The sequence below is a fragment of the Pocillopora verrucosa genome, chromosome 10, assembly GCF_036669915.1.
Source record: "Pocillopora verrucosa isolate sample1 chromosome 10, ASM3666991v2, whole genome shotgun sequence".
NCBI classification, from domain to species: Eukaryota; Metazoa; Cnidaria; class Anthozoa; order Scleractinia; family Pocilloporidae; genus Pocillopora; species Pocillopora verrucosa.
The window spans coordinates 14,980,884-15,007,666 of NC_089321.1; the positions used below are offsets into that span (position 1 = coordinate 14,980,884).

The 26,783-nt window shown below is 38.0% G+C and overlaps 2 protein-coding genes across 2 annotated transcripts; one reads left to right on the forward strand and one right to left on the reverse strand.

Moving 5' to 3' along the window:
* The first annotated feature begins 4,216 nt into the window (after nt 1–4,216).
* On the forward strand, nt 4,217–15,214 carry LOC131796301 (tRNA endonuclease ANKZF1). Its single transcript, XM_059113885.2, has 15 exons — nt 4,217–4,734; nt 5,118–5,191; nt 6,147–6,246; nt 7,024–7,253; nt 8,433–8,653; nt 9,237–9,285; nt 9,756–9,879; nt 10,205–10,303; nt 10,398–10,700; nt 11,386–11,893; nt 12,411–12,522; nt 13,231–13,329; nt 13,552–13,632; nt 14,278–14,345; nt 14,893–15,214. The coding sequence occupies exons 1-15, from the start codon at nt 4,575–4,577 to the stop codon at nt 15,011–15,013; spliced, it is 2,349 nt and encodes a 782-aa protein (XP_058969868.2). The 5' UTR covers nt 4,217–4,574; the 3' UTR covers nt 15,014–15,214.
* On the reverse strand, nt 14,855–26,734 carry LOC131796309 (PMS1 protein homolog 1). Its single transcript, XM_059113892.2, has 13 exons — nt 26,487–26,734; nt 25,431–26,123; nt 23,193–24,452; nt 21,806–21,901; nt 21,010–21,060; nt 20,287–20,423; nt 19,699–19,806; nt 19,242–19,331; nt 18,383–18,457; nt 17,171–17,226; nt 16,878–16,967; nt 16,315–16,394; nt 14,855–16,115 (listed from the first exon to the last, which is right to left on the reverse strand). The coding sequence occupies exons 1-13, from the start codon at nt 26,616–26,618 to the stop codon at nt 15,957–15,959; spliced, it is 3,027 nt and encodes a 1,008-aa protein (XP_058969875.2). The 5' UTR covers nt 26,619–26,734; the 3' UTR covers nt 14,855–15,956.
* Between the last annotated feature and the right edge of the window lie 49 nt (nt 26,735–26,783).

The window sequence follows — 26,783 nt, forward strand, 5'->3', positions numbered from 1 at the left end:
GCCTCCCCGCAAGCTTTTGTGGAGGACTGCATGATTGCATCCGCCGCCGCTCTTGGCCTAGTGGCTCGTCGTTACTCTTAACAATTGAATATTTCTTTTTGCGTTGCACTTCTTTACCTGGAAAAGTCTTCTATAGAGAAGCTATTATTTGCAAGAAGCTCGTTAGGATATCATTTCTCCTCAGTCACATCTAAATAGGATCGTGAAGCTCATTTCACGAAGACTGCTTTTATCTCAGTTTTGATATTAAACATTTTAATTTCTGGGTGGAGATTGTGGATGAAAGGGGAATTGGTTGTCTTTCATTAGATAAAGAAATGACCCAATACAAGAAAAACTAAGTTCTTTAAAAAAAAAAAAAGATTCCTGCAATCTGAGGAAAGTGAAATTCCAACCCCATGATGAGGTGGCAGACGAAATAATCTAATCACAGGGGCATCAAAGAGGGCAATTAAAAACCGTTTAAGAGTTTTGACTTGCTCCCTTTGATACCCCTGTGAAAATACACAAGACGAAGAGTTTACATGTTTCAATAAACTACTACTATAATCAACCATTCTGAAAGAAAGAACTATTTTACTTCGCTGTGCAGTTGACATCTGTTATTGCAGACACCCGCAGGGGGAGATTTAGTGTCCACACTAGCGAGAGGCCGTAATCGCGGGGCAAGAGAAATAAATAAATTGTTTTGTCTTCAAAAATATGAAATTTATATGTAACTACGCAACGATAAAGTTTGTAACGTGGCCTCACGAACCGGAGAAAGATCTGGCCGCAAGCAGGAAATTCTCATGTTCTCACCCAATTGAAGAATGGTCTATTTTTTTTTCTTTTTTTATCCGGATGTCGCTTTGGATTAAGTGAGTCAGGATTTTGGACGAAGTACTTAAGTGTACGCAATAACGAGAGAAAAAAAAAAGTGAAATATTGCGCAGGGGGGAGGGGGGGGGGCATGAAAGTGTCGACATTTCCAAAAGAGCGAATGTCCATCAGAATGGGAGTGTCAGTTTCAGTCACTTGGTTATGGATTTTGTCAGGGGGCTGGCGCTTGTTTTCAATTAATAGAGGGGATGTCTGTAATAGCGAGGAGTCTACAGGGCGAGAGTCGACTGAACTTAAACTTTTCACACTGAGGCTCAATCATGACCGTGTGGTATCGTGGTTTAATTTTCAGATTTAGGCTTATTTCCTCTCAGGCATTCGCATGTTGTACTCCTTGACCTGAAAGCGGTAAATTTCTTCAACTATTTAGCATAATTAGAGAAAACTTCTGTTCACACATTTTTGCAAAGCAGCAATTATTATTAACATTAGAAGTACCATTCCCCGAATGAGCCAATGCACATTTGGTGGATTGTTCTTCCAAAGTCAATAATATATCCGTTGACTAAGAACAAAATGTGGAGGCTTAATCTACCTTCCTTGAAAAGTAAAAGAGCTAGTGTAAACGCAATAATATCATGGTCTTCTGAAATCTATCCTGACACTTCAAAGTTATAGGAAGTACCTCTTTCCTGTTTGGCTCTCGTATATCGGCACACCTCTGGATTACAACTACTATCATCTCGTCTTTCAAGGTCATACACCTCGATCACCTGTGTGGAACGAGGAAACAAACGTGTCCTTGTGATTTGCACGGTACCAAACATTAACACTGCGCCTTAAACGCGAAGGTCATGGGTTCAAATCCCGTACAGGCCTGAATCTTTTTCAGGCCTTATTTTCACTACTGCTTAAGTAGTGTCCAACACTGCAAAGATCACTTACAAATTCATTTCTTAGACCGCAGTTTACATAAATTATTTTTATATATATTTACAGTCATCGTACCAAACATTGCCACCCAACTTAATCTGGATAATAGATCCTTCACTTCAGAACGAAATGAAGACCTTGGAAAAAAGTTGAAAATGTTAAAATTGAATGAACCCGATACCTGCGATGAGAATGATTCTGCCATGCCGAATCTTTCTCATCCTTGGTGTTGGGGCTCATACACATGGACAACTTTCGAAAGTTGACACTTGTGAGAAGTCGAAACATTAATTTTAATTTCTTCCACTGTCAATGCACGATCCAGTACCCGACCCAATACAAGAAAAACTAAGTTCTTTAAAAAAAAGATTCATGCAATCTGAGGAAAGTGAAATTCCAACCCCATGATGAGGTGGCAGACAAAAAAGTCTAATCACAGGGACAACAAAGAGAGTATTCGAAAACCGTTTAAGGGTTTTGACTTGCTCCCTTTGATACCCCTGTGAAAATACACAAGACAAAGAGTTTCGTCTTCCAATAAAATATGACTTTATAATCAACCATTTGAAAGAAAGAACTATTTTTGACATTGCTGCTTGCTATAATGAATTGTTAACACATTTTTGCAAAGCAGCAATTATTATTAACACTAGAAGTACCATCCCCCGAATTAGCCAATGCACATTTGATGGATTGTTCTTCCAAAGTCAATAATATATCCGTTGACTAAGAACAAAATGTGGAGGCTTAATCTTCCTTTCTTGAAAAGTAAAAGAGCTAGTGTAAACGCCATAATATCGTGGTCTTCTGAAATCTATCCGAACACACTTCAAAGTTATAGGAAGTACCTCTTTCCTGTCTGGCTCTCGTATATTGGTACACCTCAGGATTACAGCTACTGTCATCCCGTCTTTCGAGGTCATACACTTGGATCACTTGTGTGGAAAGAGGAAACAAACATATGCATGTCATTGTGATTTGCCAAAATCATTACCAAATCATTACCAAACATTAACAATGCACTGGAAACGCGGAGGTCATGGGTTCAAATCTCGTATAGACCTAAATATTTTTCAGTCCTTATTTTCACTACTACTTAAGTAGTGTTCAACACTGCGAAGATCACGTTCAAATTCATTTCTGACACTGACACTATACTGAGAGTCTGTACTTGGCTACAAATTACAGATATCCTTGTAAAGAGTGTTGTGAACATACATTTTGTTTTCGCCTCATATGAGGAAAAAATGCATTTTCAGTGGCTAATACCGTGCTAAATTCGATAGTCATGTTGGTGTGTTTTTTCGCTCTCCAAAAACTCTGGCAAAGCTAAATTAAGCATGTCAAGATATACCTTTTCTACTCCGTCGCTTGAAGGATCGTTTTCCATGTCATCATACTCAATGTTTTCCGTGTCATCTTTTCCTAAAAAAGACGAAATGGAAAATGATGAGTATGATTTGACTTCAGCAATAAATCCTGCCACACCAAAACGAAAGACACAGTCGTAGATAACGAGAAAGGTTTAAACGTGTCTTTGTAAGTTGACGTCACAAAGGCTAATCAAATAAACAAAAGAAAATTGATGCTATGCGCGCGGTTTTCTTATCATTATTTAGTGAAATTAGTTGACTCTTCGTTAATCAAGTTGTGCATTACCGAGGTCACTCGATCAAAATTAGCCAATTGCATGAAAAAGAACAATCGCTCCAACTTCAGTTATATTACGCACCGCTTAATAATCGGTCACTGACCAAATCCCCCAAATTTATCTCCGATGTGTACTGTTTATTAAATCTTCTTTAAACGGTCACCTATATCATTATGAAGTGGATGGCTTTCTAGGTACCTAATTATTTCGCTACGCATGTCTTTTAAACTCATTTATTCTTGTTTATTTCGTTACCATGTTCCCACCAATAGCGTGGCTCCATTTTTCTGCATACATACATACACTCAACCCAAAATTCCTCTATTCGCTCTGACGAAGGGCTAATTAAGCTCGAAACGTCAGCTTTGGACGCTCTCTCTTTACGGTGGCCAATTTAAATAATTTGCACCACAGTTTCTTTGGATAGTGGGGATAATGCATGCGCAGAGGAAAATCTTTAAGTTTGTACGGTTCTGCTTGGCTTTAGTTAAACGTTGAGGAAAAAGAACAACGGCGAAAAAAATCAGCGATAAAAATTCCTTGATTTACCCTTTACATTATATCCTTCACATATAAGAAGTTATGAGGTGTATAATAATGTTTATGTTTATCTCGATAACATCGCTTGACGGTTGGTTAATTAGTAATTATGTTAATGCAATACTCTTCCACTTTGGGAAATGGACCAACTCAGAAACTACTCAAATGTACCTCTTGCCGCGGTAAAACTCGGTCCCTGGGAGCGACTCTCACTCACCCACACGGTTAGGCTTGGGGCCTAACATAATTAGAACTTTTCAAGATGGCGGCCAAACAAGCTCAAATTTGATATTTAGTAATATTTCCGGTTACAAAATCGTAAACAAAGACGATGTTGTGCTAACTACATTGTAGAATAGTCGGTACCAGCAAAAAAAGAGACATTTAAGAGCTGATAACTAGAAATCTGTCAAACGAATGCCGTGCCACATTCTTACGTCCGCCACCAAAAATAGATTTTGGTTACCAAATGTGGTGGTGCAATGAGGGGGAAGGACCGATATAAAAGCCACAGTGATTCTGCGAATCGTTACAGTTCGATAAGGAAGAGACATCTATATAACCAAATTGATTTGATTGCTCAGTAGGTCGAATTCTTGAGGAATTCTTTTTTTTTTACGTTAAATCAATGGCATTTAAAGCAAGGCTGTCTGCTGTGTCAGTTTTTGACGAAGAACTAATGAGTGACTTCCTGCGAAATGTTCGCATTGTCGGCAAAGATCTTAAAAGTGGAGACAGCGATGAGAAACAAGAGCAAGTGATGGAAAAGAAACTTATTAGGAAAAATGGTAATTTTAGCTCTACTTTGTAACTGAAGAGTTTCGCTAACACATCGGCGAACTCTTAGTTTAATTAATTAATATTCCCTCGTTTGAAACGATGAACAGGTATTGCCAACGACAAAACGAAGTAACTAGGCTAGTAATCGTTTAAATCTTAATCTCTGATCTCCTTTTCTAGCTGCTAAAATACTTTTAAATTGGCTAACGGAATTTGGTGTCTACATTTGTGTCTTCTCATCACCTGTTTGCAAAACAGTGAATTAATATTCTATGGAGAAATTACCAGTCAATCATCTCTGAGAGTTTAAGAGTTAATTATTCAGACTGAATAATGATTCAAGTGTGATGAAAGAAATGTAGTTTTATAATCTTTTACTTTGGTATCACAGAATCATATGCTGGAGAGAAACTTGGAATGAGCTGCTCCGTTTGCCAAGTAACTTTTGACTCAGTTGAAATTCAGGTAATATGATTTGATTTAAGATTTGTTTGAGAACTAGTGTATGCAATTATTCATGGCCATGATTGATTTTTGATTTTAAATGTTTCCATTTTTATAAAATACAGTAATCTGGCATGAAAATGCAATAGGCCGTCAATGAAACAATAGAGTTTATAGAGAAAGATGTTTATGTCTCATGACAAGCATGGGACAAAGAAAAATTCTGAGTCCCCTTGAGGAATTGAACCTTATACCTTTGGGTTCTGCATTCCGATGCTCAGAGTACCACTGAGCCATATATACTCCATGCTAAGCGAGGTTTATTAGGAAGGTCATATGACATGCATCCTGCATACTGCTAGGATCAGCAATGTTGATAGCGTAATGTTTGTAGGGTAATGTTTGTAATAGAGTTTATGTTGGTCCTGGGGTAGGCATAAAGAGATCATGAACCTGACTCAGACTCAATTTTGCAACTTAGGTTAAAACATACTCAGCCCAAACAAGAATTATTAAACTATTATCAGTTTGGAAGGCATTTAGAAAATAAAAACTGGAAAAAAAAAATGACAATATAACAGTCTAAATTGCTTAAAAAATTAACCATAATTGCTTAAAAAATTATACAGTTTTCACCATTTACCACTGTAAAATTTAGTAATTCAACTGTAGGTCATGCTATCTTGTTTTATTTATCCAACTTTTACTAGCTTTTTTTAAAATTTGTTCTAACTGTAATTAATTTTAGCTAGATATTAATGGATGAAGAGTCACTTGGTGGAAATACTGATAATAAGATCCTTATTATTTTACACTTTATTATTAAATTGTGACTCAACTAGGCAAGAGCTTGATTCATGACCTTTCAATTGGGAGTCTAGTGAGAAGATAATTCTGCTCTGTGGAAAATTGAGTAAAGTAACAGCTAATGCAAAATACACATTTTTTACAAAGAAATTTTTTCTTTATTTGGCAGAGAGAGCATTTCAAGTTAGATTGGCATAGATTTAACTTGAAACAGAAAATTCTAGACAAGCCTATTATGTCAGAGGAGGCATTTGAGGAAACTATTTCAGGTATCTTATTATAATTGTACATTTATTTCCTAAATGGAATTTGATTTTCTAGTACCCTATGTTACGCAACCAGTTTTCCACATTTGGATTCTGTACATGACGTTGAATTTCTCGGCAGATTATTAAAACCACCATCTTGATCTTGTCTCACTAATCTTGTCTTGTTTTTTTGGACGTTGGGCTAAATACACTACAACAATTGACATGTATTTTTCTGCTGTTCTTCTGAGTGTCTAATGACTAATGACATACTACTTAAATTTTATTTAATTATTGTGTCTATGCAATTTTAAAAGAATCACATCTTAATTTGGCATGACTGCAGCAGTGGTTTTTTTTTCTTTCATCTTTTACACCCTAATATTATATCAGTCTGCATTTTCTTTAAACTGCTTTCTAGACATTTCTTATGGTATGAACAATGATAATTTGTTTCGCCATTTGATAGTTTTTTTTAAAGTCAGCTATATATCATTTCCTTTATTCTTGTGACCTCATTGTTGGATTCAGCAGTGATACCTCAATTAGAAATTAGGTTTAGTCACTCTTTGAGCTTAATCCCTAGGTTCTAAATACTCCTTACAATATCACCCCTGAATCAAATCTAAAGACCATGAGAACAAAGGAAGTGATCAGAAAGAAGCTCTTGATTATTAAAAAATTCTGATGTTAAGGTGTACGGGTTTAAATAAAATTATCAAGTTAGGCTTGCTAAGAATTTTAATCCATATATATATATATATATATATATATTTTTTTTTTTTTTTCACGTCTTAGGAGAGGTATCAAGTATTTCTGGTTCTGACAGTGATACAGACAATGATGATGGTGATTTGATGCTTGAATCAAGTCAGTGCAGTAAACCGTCCATCAACAGTCTCCTGCCTGAGCAAAATATTAACAGTGAGACACACACAAGTCTTAGGGGGCAACACCCGAAGGTTTTTTTTGTGAATGGAGATGGAGAAGTGATGTCAGTTTATCGCAGTGTTTTGTATTCCATTCAGGTAAAATTTTATTGTTTTTAGAGTGGCACATTATCATTGTCATTATGGTAAAAAAATTTATTTGTAAGGAGTTCAGCTGAGTTACTCAGCCTTTTAAGCTGTATGTGGTGCATGGAAGCAGCAGAATATTAAGGGATTTCCAGCCTGAGACTTGGTTCTTATTTGAGAATAGGGCAAATACCTGAGTAGAGTCAAGCCAAGTGACCCACAAGGTGCTAAAGCTTATTATTTGGTCTCGGTAGCTTTAAGTGACAAGCTAAGAAATACTTAAAATACTAAGAAATACACCCCTTGGATGAGATTCTAGTCCCATGCAGCTAATACCCCCCCATCTTTCCTTACCCCCCTGCCCCCAGCATTTTGTCAGGCTTTCTTGGCAGTGTGCAGGAACACTTGAACAATCTTGGGTGAGAGAGGCAGAGCTAGAGGTAAATGTCTTGCCCAAGAATACAACACAATGACAGGAAAAGTGTCAAACCTGTGGTACATATTGACATTGAGTCCCCTATGCGAACTTACTGATTTCTCACTGCCTCTCCTTCTGAACCCTTTATACCGTAACATTGGTATTCATATTCTCCACACTGATCTCTCTTCATTCTTGCGATAATGACAAGGAGAATTTGTTGGACAATCAGGAGCTTCTTAAATTAGTGATCATTTCCACAATTCTTGTGACCTTTACATTTTCTTTGAGGGTGATACTGTGAGGAGAGTTTAGAAGCCAGTCGCTCTTAGGGGTTAAAGGGTTATTAAAATATTTGACAAAAAAGGCACCAAATATGCCTTGTGAAAGGAAATGGGTCCCTAGTTATTTGCTCTGATTACTCTCCTCTAAGGAACCTGACTGGTTCAACTGTACAGAAGATCCAAGTTTGTGGCTTAGCATGGCTAAAGAATTGTTACCATATGCTGTGTCAAAATCACGTCTTCTTTGTTTATTGATCGAATTTAGGATAAAGTGACTTTCAAATTAAGTTATGTATGCATTCTTCTTCAGTTGCTTTGTTCCAATAAAATTGCCATACTTTTTAAACAAAGGGAAACTTAAATCAACTTATTTTGAAATTGTATAACCTGAATTTTCTTTTAACCTGTAATAATTATTGGTGACATAGGTTTTCACTCTTTAGAGGCATCTTTCTCAGGAATGTTTTAATTGATTTTAATTCACATCAGAACATCCCAACCACTCCACAAGACACGTTGTCACTGTTTACAAGTCTAAAAATGAAATGTTACTGGATTGTGTTGATGACGGCTGGTGGCCATTTTGCTGGAGCAGTTTTTAAAGGAAACGAAGTTTTGATCCACAAAACATTCCATCGATATACAGTCAGAGCAAAACGAGGAACAGCGCAGGGTGCCAGAGATTCACAGCAAGGCGGGAAGCAACCAAAGTAAGTGAAGGGTTGATTAATCTGATACAAAGAGCTGAAGGAAGGTGTGGCAAGCACGAGGCAAAAGTGTAATGTGTGTTTATGTTGTAAAAATTGGAACGTCAACCAGTTTTCACTCTGTGGTCAGATCTAATACTGCTCATTCAACTGAGCTACACAGACCATGTTGGTCAGATCAGAGCCCTGTGTTCTTGCACACTTGTGGAATCAGCCGATGTCATAATCATCCTGTTTAAAGATAGAGTCAGAGAGATGACGGTAAATTTTTAATGTGGCCACCATAATGAAGAAAGATGCCGAAATTTTGTCGCAAGTGTGGCACAAAATAAATAAATACCTTCTTAATGAGTGCTAGAGAAGATATTTTTAATAACCGATGTATCTCACTCGGCTGTGAAACTGTTTAGTTATCGTTAAAGGGCAAGTTTAGATTGTACAACTGTGCACTTCTTTATTTTCTTGGAAAAAAATGTTCGTACTGATCGATGATGCAATCAATGGTTTAGCGATTATTACTTTGTAAAATATCATAGTGATAGAATCATGTTGATGAATTATATAACTTTTATTTGTCCACGCACAGGTCTGCCGGGGCCAGTTTAAGGAGACATAATGAAGCTGCCCTCTTCCAGGTGAGTTTGTTATACACACACACACACACACACACACACACACACCCTCTCCCCCCCCCCCCCCCCATCAACCTTATCTCCCGCTCCCGAGATCTGACTTTTAGTGTTCTCGTGTTCTCCCCACTGGCTGCTACACATTTTCTAGGTATTCCCTTTGACCCCTTAAGAGTGACCAGCGTCTAATTTCTCCGTACATTATCACCCTGAATCACACATTAAGATCACGAGATCACGAGAATAAAGGAAATGATCATCAGCTGAAGAAGTTCTTGATTGTTTAACAAATTTTCCTTGTCATGACTTCAGAAAATGTATTTGAACTTGTCCAAACTACATGATGGTCCATGACAGTCGATGATTGTGCATGATAAATTCGTGTTCCAATACGCGTGATAGTTTAAACTATCATCAACTATCATGACCAATAGAACGGGACTGTACATTGAACTGTGCAAAATTCTTAAAAACAGGAGGTTCAGGATCTCCTCGAGGCGTGGTCACAGCACGTGGAAAAATGCCACAGGATTTTCATTCGAACACCAGCTTATAACAAAGCGATGTTCTTTGGAGGAAGAAAACCACCCTTCAAGAGAGGTACGGTCCAAAGTAAGATTTCCACTTGTGAGTGAAACGATATGAACAAACAAGCAAACAAAATGAAACAAACGTCTTAGGTGCGTTATTAAACCGTGTATAATCTGAATTAAATTATTACCCGTTGCGATTCAATAAAAAATTCTCGTTACTTCTTCTGCCATACAATTCTTACGATGTTAATTCGGAGATTTTGGTATTAGATCAACTATCAATCCCCTAATTAATATTTTTCGTTATTCTCATCACTTATTTGTTTGATATTGTAAGAAGAAATTCTGTCTTGGTCGCTCGTGGGATTTAAAGGGTCAACTTCTTACTTTAGATGATGCGCGCATCAGAACGATCCCATTCGCAACCAGAAGACCGACATTCAACGAAGTGAAGCGAGTTCATCAGGAGTTATCCAGCGTGCAGTTGCTGGGTGAGACTTTTTTTTCCTCTTGTAATGGATAAGAATTTGTCGTTGCGCATTTGGCTCAAGACATTTAGGGAACAGCTACTTCTTGTTATTATAGGGAAGGACAGTGATGTAGAACTACAAGACCTTCTAATGAATTTGACTCATAATAAAGCAAAGGAAAATGTACCAGCAGTTGACGACGGCGATAAAATTCGTTCATGGCAGGCAAGTCAGGCCGTCGCCAGCGACAATGAGGTAGCAATTGACTCTCAAGAACGAAACATTTCACTTGAACGCAGTGATGAAGGTCAGCCCGATTCAGGTTCTACAACAAAAGTTCAAGAAGCGCCGAAGAAAACGAAAAAGAAGAAAGCAAAAAATATTAAGGAGTCCGTTGATGGGCTTCAAAATGCAGAAGGTTAGTTTGAAGGCGTTTTAGCTCTATTCCTACAGCGGACTCAACCCTGTAGCCTCCGGGATTGACAACTGGCTAATTTCTCCTTAAATTATAATCCCCGGCTGAGATAGAAAGGTCTTGAGAGTAAAGGAAACGATCCGGTGCCATCTAAAGAAGCTCTTGTTTGTTAACAAAATTATCCTAGACAGTACCACGGGAATTCTATGGAGAATAGTTGGGAGAAGATGCATACTGACGTTAAGGTATAATTGGTCAAAATTCACCTTTTTTGCCTGGCTTACTTTTCCTTGTACGTTAACTTTTTAATCCCTAAGGGTGACTGGCATCTAATTTCTCCATACCATATCACTATTGAATCTAACATTTAGGTCAGGAGAATAAAGGAACTGATCACCTATGAAAAAAGCTCTTGATTGTAAGACAAATTCTCCTTGTCAGAACCTTAGGAAATGTTTAGAGAACATTAGAGAGAGTGTACTGAGCATACTGATGTTTGAGTGAGAAGGGTTAAGTCGGAGAATCCAGCGTCATATCATTCGATACCCATCCCGATTCTGGTTCATAACTCTTTTCTTTCACTCTCTCTGCATGGTAGTGTATAATGACTGTGTGAATAAATGTTTGCCTTCAAATCAGGGTTGTTTACATGCTGTAATAGATATAATTTTATATTTTTTTCTTTCAGTTTCCCCAGAGAGGCGCCTATGGAATCGGCTTTACTGCGCTATTGTGTCTGCAAATATAGGAGTAATATCTTCACTTCTTGGCGGAAGTGTCCAAAGCAACGTAAAAGCTTGTATAAACACTGAGTCAGCAAGCGTACTTCAGGAAAAAAATGAGAGTATGGAGGAAACCACGAAGTCTGGTGTATTAGAAATCGAAATTAACGATTCGGTAAGAAGTGAGGATGAAGGAAATAAGACAAGTGATGATTTGAAAACTGACTCTAATATTAATAGGAGTGTAAAATGCACGAAAACTGATACAATCGAGGAACTGGTAAGTTCAGGGATTAGTAATGAATTTGAAGATTCTCCATCGCGGAACGGAGAATTGTCTTCCGCAAGGATTTTAGACGTTATCAATGAACAGTTTGGCGAAGGAGGTGACACGCTTCTTCACGTAGCATCACGCTCGTCACGAAGGGAAATTGTGTTGCGGCTGCTGGAGTGTGGTTCTGATCCTGCTGTGAAGTAAGTGGCTCTAATGATGGACAAGTAGCGTACCCTTGATATGTTTTATTAGAAGGTTGTCCGTTAGTTCTGAGAATACCACCGCTGACCAACTAGAGAGATTAGGATTTGTGAAGCATCGAGATGATCTGAATCAGATCAGGGTAAACCTGATCTGATTAATAAAATAGTAGAATTTATGTTCGCGGGCCTAAGAGGAATCAGCCCCTACTCAGAGTCATTTGAGTCCGAACTAATGGTAGAGGATTAAAACGACTCTGAGAACAACCCAAAACACCATTATACGCAGGAACATGAACTACATTACTACTTATCATAACTGTGAAGATCAAGTATTACCATTACCTCACTTTGAAGGGCATTGATAAAACAAAAACTGAAAAAATTGCAAACAATACAGTCCGAACAATCACGCGAACTTGCGGTTGGGCTAAAATGCATATTTGGCCGTCAAAAACTCTCTTTAAACCCGAAAAATGCACCACGAAGAGATAACAATTGCTGTGTTTATCGTCAGGGATGAAAAGGGGAGGACTCCATATGCCGTCGCCGGCGACAAAGAAACACGGAATGAATTCCGACGGTTTATGGCTTGCCACCCAGATCGTTATGATTATGTTAAAGCACAGGTATGTTTTGTGAAAAGCCCGGTGTCTTCAGTGATTTTTTTGTTGTATCATGAAAGAGGCAAGTTTACGCACGAGACTGTCCAACTCACATGGTTGCCGAAACTTATTCTGGCGAATAGGAGAATGACAGTCAATGGCACTTTTTATTCCAACACTCTGGCAGGTTTCAAACATGACATTTTCGATCACGTGGTGAGCAGTTTTTAAAATTTTTTTTTTAAAAAAACTGTTCACATAAGAGAAGACTTCAATTCCCCCAGGAATGACTCGGACATCGATATGGCCGCCGCCATTCTGTTGTGTTATAACCAATATGGCCGCCGTGACGTCATGTGTGAAAACGATTTTTCCAATTTAAGAGTGCCTGAACGACCGAAACACAGTGACTCAGCGTAGGATTGAACGCCTACCTCACGATTCGCTCTCTTCTAGGCCATTTATTGGGGTGCACCCGACTGATGCACCTGCCATTTTCGTTCGTGGTTGGTTTTTATGCTGTATAAAATCCTATAACAGTTGTTGATACCTTACCCGAATAAGGCGTCCTAGGGAATTTTTGTGAGAGAGAAAGAAGTTGGGTCTCTCGCTAGTTGCGAAACGACCATCGATAATATTCACATGATTTGTTTGATTGTATGGATTACGGGGTTTTCTTAATTCCGTTATTTGATGTGTTGTTTTTGTTACTTTTTTTTTGTTTTGTTTAAGATTCCAAGTGCACTTACACCAGAAATGGAAAGTGAAAAGGAGAAACGGAATGCAGAAAGAAAGAAAGCGCAGAAAAAGGCGCAAAAACAGAGGGCCAAGGTAGAGCAATGAAGAGATCACCTGTCTTATCCAGTAATGAACTGTTTTGCGATCAAGTTATGGTTTTAGTAGAAGAACCGTTTTTAATCACGCGACTCTAAGGAATAGTCGAGTGGTTTGACTATTGACGAAATCTATCCTGTATGGTTTGAAAGCTATTAACAAGGCGAAACTTAGGAGACGTACATAATGTATTAAATAATGGCCGATTTATATTTAAAGGAACAAAAGGCTATTGAGCGAAAGAAAGAAGAGGAGGAGAAAGAGAAGAAAGCATATCAAGCTTTAAGCGACCGAGAGAAGGTAGGGTTAACGAAAAAATAAAAGATAAAATTGTACGACATCATTCTTAAGACTTGAGAAGTTATGGATGCTACTTAACCCTTTACCTACCATAAGAGATTAACATGAAACTTCTCCCTGTAATTTCCCCAACATTATCCAGCAAACAGGTAATGAGAATTTTTCAAACTCATCGGCTAGATTTTTGTAATCCTCATCTAACACCAAGTTCTCATAACTAGTTTACAAGGAAATCTGTAACAGCCAGAGTGGAGAATTGACAACAGATCTTAGTAGTTAATGGGTTAATGGGTTAAGGTCATGAAAAACGCGTGGAGGATGGTTAAAAATATATTTTTTCACAATAACAAATTAAGAAACATCTTCCTTAGATGATTTCGACCACTATTCATGATGGACATTAAAAAAATATTTCGTGAAAAAGGTCAAGGAGAGTCTGAAAACAAGAAAACTTGGGGTATGGTCAACACTGAAGCACTTGTACCTATCGGGTATACAGCCCTCGTGTCTGGGTTGCTGTAATAACGTGAAACGACTTAGAAAGTGTCGCTATCGTTTCTCTCTCCTCGTCAGACATAATTAAGGACCCATTGAATAAGGGCGGGGAATCTAATGCTCATCAGTGTTACTTTTCTTTGTTTGTAGCGGGCCCTTGCAGCCGAAAAAAGATTCGCTCAACAACAGGCAGCCAAACAAGCAGGGATCACCTCTAGGTGAGCTTTTTAGAATAAGTAGTTTTGTTCCACCCACGCTCAAAATCTGTTGTTTTACCACCATCCAATTCAAATTTCACGAGTTTTCTTAAGCTCAGTGGTAAACTACCGACCACGAAATCGTAAATCCTCAGGTTCAAATCCTGTGGGTTATTCAGATTTAATTACTTAATCTTGTTTATAGTAAAGTTCGGCGTGCTCTGTCAGAGTATAGAGCATGCTTACGACACTGTTGTTCGCCTTGGAAGTAAAGTTTGTTATGAAAATTGAAAGTAATGCGTGGGAAAGTTAACGGATTCTTTATTATAAAACAAGTAGAGAAGTTTTGACTGTGCTTTGTTCTGTTGTAAAGCACTTAGGAAGCGACTAGGGCATTCAAGAAGTGGGGACTGCGTTTCGTGTTTCTCCCCACACTTCTTTCGTGATCTAGCCGCTTCTTGCGTGCTTTACAACAGAACAGAGCACAGTCAAGGCTTCTCTATTTATTACATTGTCTTTTTTCCCCCAAATTCAACAAAAACAACGAAAACAATGAATCATCTTGCAGCTGTGCGTGGTGCAGTAAAAGTTTGGTTGGCCAAGTTCCCTTTGAGCGGCTCACGCATAAGTACTGCTCTACAGCTTGTGTGAAGGCTCACAGACTGGAAATGGAATCTCAACAAAGATAGCAGGGCGTTGGCTGTTAACCAGCCTCTCTTATTCCAGAAACGTTAGAAACTGAGGATAATCCTCTGTCATTGCTGATGTGTAATTCTCGAGAGAGTTTCGCAGTGAGAAGCAAGTGTGTTGGAATGCTAAAATCTAGTCTCTTGGAAGGTTATCTTGAATAAATTGTATCACAAGAGTGACATGATAAATCATTACAAATTTTCTGTATATCATGAGAGGTATATTAAGAGAGGAGAATGACCCTGGGATGGGGAGAATAACCTTATCGTGTAGTCAAATCGTCCGGGTGATGTTAACCCTGAGTGATCCGACTATCAACCCTCCTACATTGAACAATGGAAGGAACCTCGCAATAAGACTGACTGAAGACAAACGAGAGAATAGAAATATTGATGTCGACTCACCGCTATTGACTGAGACTCTGCATAATGCTTAGCCTACAGCCTACAGCACTCGCGTCTTTCAACAACTGACTCTGGAGAGCTAGTTCAGTAACTTAAGAACATACTCCCCCTCGACAGGTGTCACTACCGGCACTATTCAAACTACTTGCACGGTATTCACGACATGTATTCAAGCAGCGAACCGAACAGAACGACTTCATTATACCAATCTCAACCGACTTACACTACTTGAATCTTATAGCCAATAACATTACGGCTAAACTGACTATCCCGTTCACACGAACTGGACGCATCACACTCGACTGACAACAACCCTTCAATCGACTCTGGTGATGATTACTTCCGTTACGGTTGCCGACACGTCAGTCACCACTACTAACAGAAGTCCTTTTTGGGACCATTGTCACCCGGACGATCAAACTACACGATCGTATGTGTCTTTTGTTTCTTCACGTAAGGCTGCTGTCCTTAAAAGACACAAGCGCAGACATAGTTTACTGTTGAAAGACCTGAATGATTTCTCTTAAAACGATTTGTTTCATTCCGGGATTTGCGCGATTGTTAAAAAAAATGGACGATCATGCACACATTTTCTCAAATCCTGAGGAATTTCTTTTTCCATTCGGGATAGTAGCTCATCCACTTCACTTCTGTTCATCCGGGAACTGAGCGAACGAGCAACGCGAACCGCTTCACCCTGAAAATATATCTCAATGTTAATCAAAAGTCTGAAATGCTAAGGAAATTTGATATACTTTTCTTTAAAATATACTGTACAAACCAATGCACCAGGAAGAAACAAAGAGGTAAAAGGGTGTCCTGATGTCTCACGCGTGTGAATCGTGTTTCCGTTATTTTCCTGTATGAAATATTTTATTGAGAAACTGATGCAATACCTGGAGATAATGGATAACTTTAAAAGGTCTGCACTTTGACAGAGAATTGGAACCGCCGCCGTCCTTTTGACAAATAAGCTCTGAAAGAGAGAAAATATGTGTGAAGAATAAATTCAGGTGACAAATACAAACGAAGTTCACAGGAAACGCGAACAGCAAAATGTCCTTACTTTTTGTGTAGGCTTTATGAGATCCAATTAAGAAAGGAGAGGCGGGGAATAAATCTTTATTGCACCGCATGAGGAGGGGAAGGAGGGAGTATCAACACTTTTAGTAGCTTAATCCAGCGGAGACCCGAATAAGCTCAGGCGCAACAACAATAACCGAAAAACTACAACAAAAGACCACAACAAAAACAAAACAAACAACGGAACAAATTAACACGTTCTGAACTGAAGCTGAGCTTGAGGTATGTAGCATGTTCTTAAACTTAAAATAAGTACACAAGATACGACTAAATCAAAGTTATGTGGCGCAAGACTATGGGTTCGTGACAAAGACTACAGACTATACATACAAACGATGATAAACGGATTACAGGGCAAACTGAGGTCGCATCTTACCGAGAACTTCTACTAAATCTGGCACTCCATAAAAGGGTATGCTAGTAGATATTCTATGTAACTCCACTTTGGTCTCTCCACTTTCAACATCTAGAAACAAACGTAACTGATCAATAGGTTCAATGAATATTTCGTTAACAACGTTAAACAGCTTCATTCAGTTAAATTTCAATCAATGAATCGCTGTTGCAAACAGTAAAAAGGCTCAATCAGCATAAGAAAAATTATGCCCTCTTGAGTACCAAAAGAGTCCTCGTGATTATACTTCTTAGGGATTATTCCTAAAGCCTTACCGTTTTTTAAACAGATATCGAATCCATTTGCTGTAAGTCGTTCGTCATCGATCCATCTATCAAAGACAAAAATATTTTATCCTTGAGCTGGAAAAGAAAATTTCCTCTGTTTCCCAATATTCTTTCTTGCACTCGGCTGACAAAAAAATTCTGGATCAATGTCAGTATCAACTTCGCACTAACCCTTTCCCTAAAGTTTAAAGTTTAATGTAAGGTTAGGGGAGGGGTAAGGGCGCTGTTGCTTAAAAACTGACATCGATCCCAAATCTTTATTTGGCTCTGATGATGACTTCCGATAGGGTTATCAAAATGTCATTCACCACCACCGACAAGAGTCCTTCTTGGGGCTACCTTCACTCGGTCGACCAGAATACCCGATCGATTGGCTATTCCTACGCTAAAACACTTTACTTTGAATACGAGTATATGAAAACAGGTGCATTTTCTTATTAAGGAGTTTAAGAAAACCACGACGACAACGACAACGGAAACGTCACTAAACAAAAGGTTTAATGAGCAAAACAATGGCTGTGCACGTGCGTTAAAAATATTTGTAAATTTCTTTGCTTCCTTTGAAAATCAACAACGTGGAATGACCAAACTTTACGTTGTCTGGAGAACGTGAACGACGACGGCTAATTTTGTAAATTTCTATTTCTAATTTAACGCTGTGTTTCATGTTCAGTTTCTAAAGTGACTTTAGAGTATCGCGAGACTCGGAGGTAAAGTATAAGTTCATTTTTAAACCGACTTCGTCGATGGTGTCGCCTTCGTTGTTTCTTAAACTCCCAAATGAGGCAATGATGCTTCAATTCGAAAAGGTTTCCTTTCATGTTGCGTTGTTTCCTTCTGCCTAACCTACGTAACGTGGTATGACACACACCTTTCTGTCAACACAGCGGTCAAACGTCTGCGCATATGCGAACGCTGTAATGAGTAATTACCGTGTTTTCTGGCTGTCAGAATCAAGATTTCTCATACGAGTTACAAACAATCACACAAGCCAGTAAGTCATGGTGTTTAAAGAGTTTAACAATTTTGGTAAAGATCAAAACAAAATTCTTTTTTCTTTCGCTTATTTTGTGACTGGTTTTTTTCTTATATTTTTCTTTGAAATTTTGTGAGGGAAACTGAGAAATAGGCGCGCAGCCGATTAGCATTGATCCCCTCACGCAAGCCAAACGTTTGACCGCTGTGTTCTTCCCGTCATACCTTGTGGTGTCCGGTGGGTCACAATTGACACTCAAATTACACAACATTCTCCAACAATCTGGACCACCAACACTTCTGAAAGAAAAGAAAATGCGAAAAGAAATGTAATTTCTAATTAAATCTAAACATCATTTCGCAAACTGCACCGTCAATTTGATTCACTGAAGCTCTGAAAGAAGTGAAGTGATTTCAAAACAGACTTCAAAAACATTTTGCCATAATTTCTAAGACAAAAAGGAAGCTGCAGCCTGTTATTTTATGATTAGATTTTCCGTGCTCATAAGGTGCACCCAAACAGGTTTCATTTGCAAGGCATCGGTGGATTCCTGCTCTCTACACGTATATACTTCATAAAAAGGTTGAATGTAATTAAGCTGGCGAGAAGTTCCTTTCTCTTTTTCTCCAGGATAAGTCTCTTCAGCACCAAGGGATCAATGAGAACTTATGTAAACAAACGTTACAAAACCTCAAGTTAAACTTCACTTGAGATAAGCTTTTGTTTTTTTATCGTATTGACTACGAGCAGTCCCTCTTTTTCGACGAAGCCCGTTGCGCAAGGAAAGAAAATCGTGCCGTGTAGAACTCAGAGGATCGTGTGAAAAATCGCGCGCCTCGCTCCCAGAGTTGCGCGTAGCGCACTAACATCAACCTAACTTTTTTTCGCTGACTTTTTCGATACGCGCGACGGAATTCTACAAAAAGGAGGGACTGCTCATAGTCTGATGAGAGGCTGGCACAGATTTTCCATAGCACTATGAGTACGATATTTCAAACCAAAATAGTCCAGGATACATAAACACTTTATTGAAAGTCGATCTATTCAGTGTCACAAAAAACGTGTATAAATGTGCATGTGTACCTCTCATTTAAAATGACGGGATGATCCAGCCTATCTTTTGGAAGAGAATGACAAGCTATCAGTCGTTGGAAGAGAAGCTGCTCTTGTACTCTGTAGCGAAAAGAAACAATTGATAAACCACAAAATTCTACCCAGCTTAGGAGCAGTGCCTTTTATTTTGCGAAATCTGTTATGCGAGTAAAAAAAAAAAAAAAAAGGAACGAAAAAAAAAATATATCGGCGTGCCGCGTGGCAATCTGAGACTGGAGAGCATAAAAGGTAGAGACCCTTTTGTATGTGCACCTCACTCCCACAGTTCCGCGCGCCGCGGTAACATCTTTTTCGCCTTTTCCTCCTGACTCGCGCGACTAACTTCGCTGAAAAGGAAGGACTGCTTGTTGTCTAAATTCTTTACTATCATTTTGAGTTTGACAAATTCCATGACAAACCAGGAGAATAACCATTTTTTTTTCTTTACCTGTACTGATTGACACAAACAAGATCTTTTCCTTTCTGCATTAGCCAAACTCCCCAGGGATCCAGCCGACCAATAAAATGGTCTGTATTGGAATGATCCTCTAAAAAGCTACGAAGAGACATAACACGAGAACAAAAATTGAAAGTGACCTGAAAACATGACCAAATAAACAGAAGTAAATAGAAAAAAAAAATTATAATTTCTGAAAGCTTCAGATTCAAAAGCCAACAAATCAAAGTCAACATTGAATTTAATTCTTACTTATGGAAATTCGATTCCCCCACCAAGTGTTCTGATAAGAAAATTCTAATCATTGTAAATTACTAATTTATTAACCCTTTGACACCTAAGAGTGACTAGCATCTAATTTCCCCTTACAATATCATCCGTGAGTCAACACAAGTCACAAAATAAAAGAATGTTTAACAAATTCTCCTTGTCAGCATCTTAGAAAATATTTTGAGAACAGTAAGGAGAATATGCATACTGATGTTAGGGTGTGGAGATTTAACAATTACTATGTCATGAAGCCCAAAAGCTCTCCAACCTATAGTATTATCCTATTACCTGTCTAAGATGTGTTCATACCTTGCTACTTTAGCTCTCCTTTTTGCCAAGTTCTTTAAGTCACCCAGGCTAAACTGAAGTTCTTTTTTCTTGTAGAGAAGTTTTCTTTGAAGAGGATTTGGTGACATCACTTTGTTTATCAGGGGTTGATTAGTTATCTAGTAATGAGATGGTAAAAATTAATTGACAAATTATTACAAAATGAGGTATTGAGGTACATGCAAACTTTATGAAGGTACGTATGGGCATTGATGTCATGCTATGGAGATCTTATGACACCTCATGCATTCCTTCCAAATATAGCGAAATCTAGAACAACACCTTCCCCTCCTGAGAGTCTGCTGCATATCCCAATGGTTCAGCTAGTGTGAGTGACAAATGTTACCAAAGTGACAGGAAACAAAATTAAAAAAAAACATTTACACTCAGAACAAAAACCAGACCCAGGAAATGAACAGCAACTCAGAAAGATATGTAAATAACCTACTTTCAGGAGAATATTTTGAAAAATCACAATAATTGGTATGATTGTTAAGAGTAAAGAAGCACTTGGTTGATCATTAACTTAAAGCCAATACATGTACAGAAAAATTGACCATTGTAGGAAAATTATTTTCAATAGATGATGTTCTAGGTATTGGACATCCTTCAGTGCAAGTACTGGTAAATAAGTTAAGAGTCAGATGGCCAGTCAAAGAGCAACTTTATACAATGGTCATGTAAATTTGAAACTGCAAAACTCACTTCTGGCATTTTCTTTATCTTCTTGCTGGATAATGACAGCCTTGACTTGTCCTACAACCAAAAGAGAGTAAAAAGGACAAAATTTTCATTAATGTGTTTCAAAAACTATCTTGGCTGTTCAAATTGATAACTCACAAACATCCTTGATTTTCCACAAACCTTTTTTGGCATTCTTCAAGATCTAAAACCTTGAAGACACTTCAAAAATGATGTGAATAAAATCATGTATTGATGATTTTATTATCATTTTTGTTGTTGTTATTTTTAATTTTTCTTCACTTTCCTTAGCGCATACCTGGGAGCTTATTAAATATTTTAGCTAAAATGGGGGGTGCTTATTGGAAGGAAGATGTAGACAGGAGGCACATACTATATCCCTGTGCTAATTCCATTGCAGTTGAAGCTTAGAAAGTTATTTTTAAAAAGTGGCAATAGAGACAGGTTTTCCTTGCATACTTACTGTTTAAGAAGGTGAGGAAAGGGGGGGTTGTGCTTATTTGAGGACCGTTTATTTGACATTAGGGCCTAGGGGGTGGGCACTCCATTGGGTGGGGGGTAATTAGGGTAAGGTACTTTTAAGAGTATGAACACTTATTTGAGGAAACATGGTAACCAAATTCTATGACTTCCTTAGACATGGAAACTTCTAATTGTGGAATTCTATGATTTTCCAGTTGTTTCAGTCCTTGACTTAACTTCAGGTTGCTTTCAAGCTCTTGAAAGAACCATCAGTAGTCTTAAAATTAAATAAAGGTGTCTGAATGAACACTGTTGACGAGTGTACAGTAAAATTCACCTGTTCAGATGAGTGTTTCCTCTTTCCGAGATGAGGTAATGGAGTCCTTTTCAAAGACAGTGTTCTCAAAGGACCAGGGGTCACTAATGACACAGGCTGCAACAATATGAAACCCTCACAGTTTAGATCAACAGACATCTTGTATGTAACTTTATTCTATGAATTAGGTATTACTTTGTTGGAATACTTATGTCAATGGACAATCTTGATTTAAAAAAAATAATCTATGGAAATAATTCATCAACGAGTAATTGCCCTAAAAATATGATTTACAAGCACAATTTTCATTTGACCTGAGGATAAAAATCACTGAAACAATGATCCTCACAGCTAAACTTCAAGGAGCCTGGAAAAAAATTCAAGCTACTACAACTACATTTGCACCTGGCCTCCCAAATACAAGTTGTGCACTTCTACATTGGACCTGTCTTTTCTGGTAGAAAAGTTCACCTGTGTGATCATTGCGTTACCTGGGAAATGGCGTAACTGAATAGAGGTAGGGCGGGGAGGGTGGATTACTCCCTTAACGACACTAGAGACCGAAAAAAACATACAATCCTGTACATGTAAGTTTGCCCATGGAAAAAATGATCATGATGCATTCTGACCCTGATGGTTTGAAACTGGGAAAAGATTAAAACGTTTGGTCCAAAAATTGGGTAAAGGTTTGCATGTTCTTCAGAAGTGGGTCTGAGAACATGAATGGTTTACTGTTCTCAGCTCGTAAAGAGAGTGTGGGGGATCACTCACTTTGATCATAATTGGGGTAATGGTTTTAAGAACCCCACCACCCCCCCCCCCTTTCATTTGCCTCTCCAGAAATTTGGGTAAATTTTTTTTGTGTAACAAAGAAATTACAGTATGTCAACTACATTTTTACGGGGATTGTTTTTCACTGCCTCTATTTCTGCTACTATTTTCAACTCAAAGTTCAGATTGTAAGAATGACATTGCATACAAAGCATGATTTTTGTTTTGGAACTTAGCAATGCTTACTGAACCACTGTGAATGAAGTTTTACAATAAGGAGTTTGACCAGATGAGAAATGCTTACAAAGCTTAAACTGGGTCAATTAGTATTCATAGCTTTAGAAAGTAACACTGTTTCCTTGGAAGGCAGACTGTATTTATATATATCTCTAATTCACACTAAAGGTGATTGATTTTTTTTTTGCTTTGTTCTTGCCAATGTGTGACTTTTGTTAAAAAAAAGATGGCATGACTGTATTGGGAACTTCGAAAATGCTAATGTTTTGTCTTTTAACTGGGTATTTAAGCAAAATTTTCAGTTTGTCAACTTGAAAGAAACAAGTCATAAAATTCCAAGTGTGTCTTGAGTGCACCTTATAGCCGAAAAAAATTATGGTATATTGCTTACTATTTTTACCTGCACAGGATTCCCTTGCTTGTCAACAATTCCACCTCCCATACTCCATTGCTTGTCAGTATATTGCACCTTGGTGCCTTCAAATGAATGTCCTTTAGAGATTTCCTCACCACATGTTGTGCTCTCTTTATTCAAAGTCAACGTCAAATTTTGTTGAGTAGACTTCTTGGCAGAGTAAACATCATTCAATGGACCAGTGGTATCTAAGTCAGAATCCTCAAACAAATCATCCAGACTAAGTGAAAACAAGTTTCTCTCTGAAGGACTGCTAGCAGCAGCAGATGTCAAACTTTTATTCCCAGACAATTCCTGTTGTTTTTCCAGTAATTTTTCCTTATTGGCTGCATCTGGGCCATTTTCAGAGGGAGTTGTTTTAGCAAATAGTACTGATTTGTTGCCATTAGCATTGTTCAAAACTGAATTTCTTTCAGAAACTTCAATGCCACCATTTTCAGCAGTGTTTCCAGGAATCTCTTTGAAAGAATTAACCAATGTTTTGTCAATATTATTAACTGATTCATTCATTTCAGCCAAGGTCTTGTCACTTAATGACTCACAGAGTGCTTTAGATGGCAAAATATTTGACTGGAATGAGTCTTTGTTATTCAAAATCCCTGAGTTTTTCTGTAACGGGGAAAATAAACATATTACAGGAACGTCATCTACTGATTCGCCATTTTCTGTTGATTGAGTAGAAGATTTTAGTGCATCTTTCCCTTGGTTGCTTTGACTTGTTGGTTCATGACAAGATGATTCCTCCAGCAGCAAATCTTTCTCCTTGCTTGAAGTACTTGTGGGGATTCTATTGCCAGTTGTACCAAAAATGTTTGCTAGCTTACTATGGTTATTGTCAATATCTTGTTCCTTGTTTTGCATGTTATCATGTACAACGTTGCTGTCCAATTGAATATCCATTCCTTGTTGATTGTTTTTCACTCTGGCATCCCCAGATGTCTTGGTTCTTATCTCCCCATTCATACCACAAGTGTTAGTAATGTCACCAAGTTTATCAGTAGCAACTATTCTGTTCTCTAAAGCAACATCACAACTAGAGAGTGTGTTGTTCTCCTCTGAATAAAACTCATCCAACAGCTTTGTCAAAACTGTCATTAGTTCATCTTGGTTTGTTAACATCACACTAGTTTTATTGGGTTCCAGATTGACGTCCAGGCCTTCAGGAGGTATCATGATGCTTAGGAAAGCAACAGGGTATCTGTTTGATGCAACAGGTGCTTTTCTGTTGTAGTATTGCTTGATCAACTGTGATTAAAAACATAAAATTTGTATAAAAACCTGCAGCTACAGTTTGTAAAGCTTGTCTTCAAACTCATTCCAAAGCATGAAGCTACAGCTGTACCAAGTGCATAGCTACCAGTAACATTTGCATGGGAATAATCCTTATACTCTTGTGCAAAATTACACTATTTCCAAAAAATTAACACCATCCGAGATTCCCACCACATTTTTTCTCAAGCAACAGAAGTTTTCTTGTTGTTTCCACATGGTTATTTTTATGAACTGAGACAGTGCTTTTGTGATATATTCTTATCAAAATTCACTGCTCAGCATTTTGATAGACAGGCTTAGAGATAGTTATTTTTAAATTCTGATTTTAACCCTTTGACCACTAAGAGTGACCAGCATATAATTTCCCCCCAACCTTATCACCCATGAATCATACATTTAGGTCACGAGAATAAAGAAATGATCACCAACAAAATGCCCTTGATTGCTAAATAAATTCTCCTTGTCTGTACAGAGATCAGTATGGAGAAAATACATACTGATGTTAGAGTGTAAAAGGTTAACCCTCTAACCCCTGCAAGTGATTAGCATCTAATTTCTCCTTACAATATCACCTCCAAAATCACACACAGAGGTTACAAGAAAAAAGGAAATGATCACCAATGATAGAAGCTCTAGATTGTTAAACAAATTCTCCCTATCAGCACCTTAGGGAATGTATTAAGAACAGTATGGAGAATATGTCTACTGATGTTAGGGTGTAAAGGGTTGATACTGTATACACAACGAACTTTTCACCCAGATAGTTTACTAGTACAGGAGTTAATCGTACTCCTTAGCAGCGAAAAGTAGTTTAAAATTTAAATTTCTTTCGCGAGAACAGATCATAATGGCCCACAAAGAGCTTGAAGCTGAACTATCCAATAACCTGTTGGTCAATGATTCAAAATATTTTTTAAACTATATCTAGCAATAAAGATGCATTTTCTGTACCTGAGATATTTGTTTCATGTAAACAGGCCTTCCATTGAAAAATATAAAACATCGATCATTCACTGCACGTCCAGTAACTTCCATATCAGATCCTGGCCTTGGAAGGTATCCAAGTATATGAATGCCACACTCTTCTTCATCATCATATTCTACTGAACCCATTTGTGCCAACAAAGATGTTCCAAACACAGTCAATAATGCTGTTCGCTCATCTGCAACTTTACTCTTCTGCCAGACGACTGCCTTGTTATGACGCAAAATGATCCTCAGAGATGGACGTATAATTGCATATGCCATCACCAAGTCCTCCACTTTTTTCAACTCTTCTTTACATTTTTTGGTGTTGCTTGAAAATTGTTTTCTCACAGGGAGGTTTTTAAATAAATTTGCTGCTGTAACTGTTGTCCCAGTTGTTGTAGGTTTTGGTTTGGTGGCTACAATCTTCCCATCACGTTCTAATGTGTACAACATGCCAACTTCTTCAAATTCTGTTTTTGTCAATATAGACAAATTGCTGACAGATGAGAGCGAGGCTAGAGCCTCACCGCGGAAACCGTATGTATGCAGGGATTTCAAGTCATCATCAGTTAAAATTTTTGACGTGTAATGGGGTTTGGCCAAGTAGGGAGCATCATCGGGTTTCACACCAGAACCATTATCTCGAACTTCAATTCTTTCCAATCCCCAGCCGTCCTGAAAATAGATAAAGTAAGAGCTACCAGTAAAAACTTTGCTTCAAAGGTAATCATCAAAACAGCTGTTAGACACTCAAACACCCTTGAGGGTAACAAGGAAAGATTGTCAACCAGTAGTTTTTCCTCTGGGGAGAAAATAGTTGCAATCCAAAACCAAACAAACTTATTCGCAAACTGAACCTTGGTCGAGAGCGATATATACTTTTAATAAGTTAACTTCCCGGAGAACAAATTGATCTCACTTACATGTAGCTTATTAATTTATTTGATGAACGAACATGTACAACAAGGATTTCCCAGTAATGAGAAAAAAATATATTATAAATGCAATCAAAAATGAGCCAAAAAAAAGGAATCTTACCAGTTTGATTTCAATGCTTGATGCTCCAGCATCAAGAGAATTCTCGATCAGTTCTTTCACTACTGAGCTAACGGAGGTTATCACTTGTGAACTAGCGATCAGCCGAATTGTAGATGAAGGTAAAAGATTCATTGCATTCTAGTTTGTACCATGAGTTCTGCGTAAGTGTCGTTTATTTTTTAGACCTTTAGATTCATTCACTTGCTGACAATCTCTTCGCAGGCAAGTCTGTGCTGCTTGCCGCCATATTTGATCTTAAGCGGGAAAACGTTCGAATCATGTGACTTATGCTCGGAT

Coding starts and splice junctions, on each gene's coding strand:
- LOC131796301 (XM_059113885.2), top strand. CDS start 4,575: ATGGCATTTAAAGCAAGGCTGTCTGCTGTGTCAGTTTTTGACGAAGAA. Junction 4,735..5,117: donor GAAACTTATTAGGAAAAATG/GTAATTTTAGCT, acceptor TTGGTATCACAG/AATCATATGCTGGAGAGAAA. Junction 9,880..10,204: donor AAAACCACCCTTCAAGAGAG/GTACGGTCCAAA, acceptor TTCTTACTTTAG/ATGATGCGCGCATCAGAACG.
- LOC131796309 (XM_059113892.2), bottom strand. CDS start 26,618: ATGAATCTTTTACCTTCATCTACAATTCGGCTGATCGCTAGTTCACAA. Junction 19,807..20,286: donor AGGAGAGCTAAAGTAGCAAG/GTATGAACACAT, acceptor GTCTCTTCGTAG/CTTTTTAGAGGATCATTCCA. Junction 16,116..16,314: donor AAGTTATCCATTATCTCCAG/GTATTGCATCAG, acceptor ATATATTTTCAG/GGTGAAGCGGTTCGCGTTGC.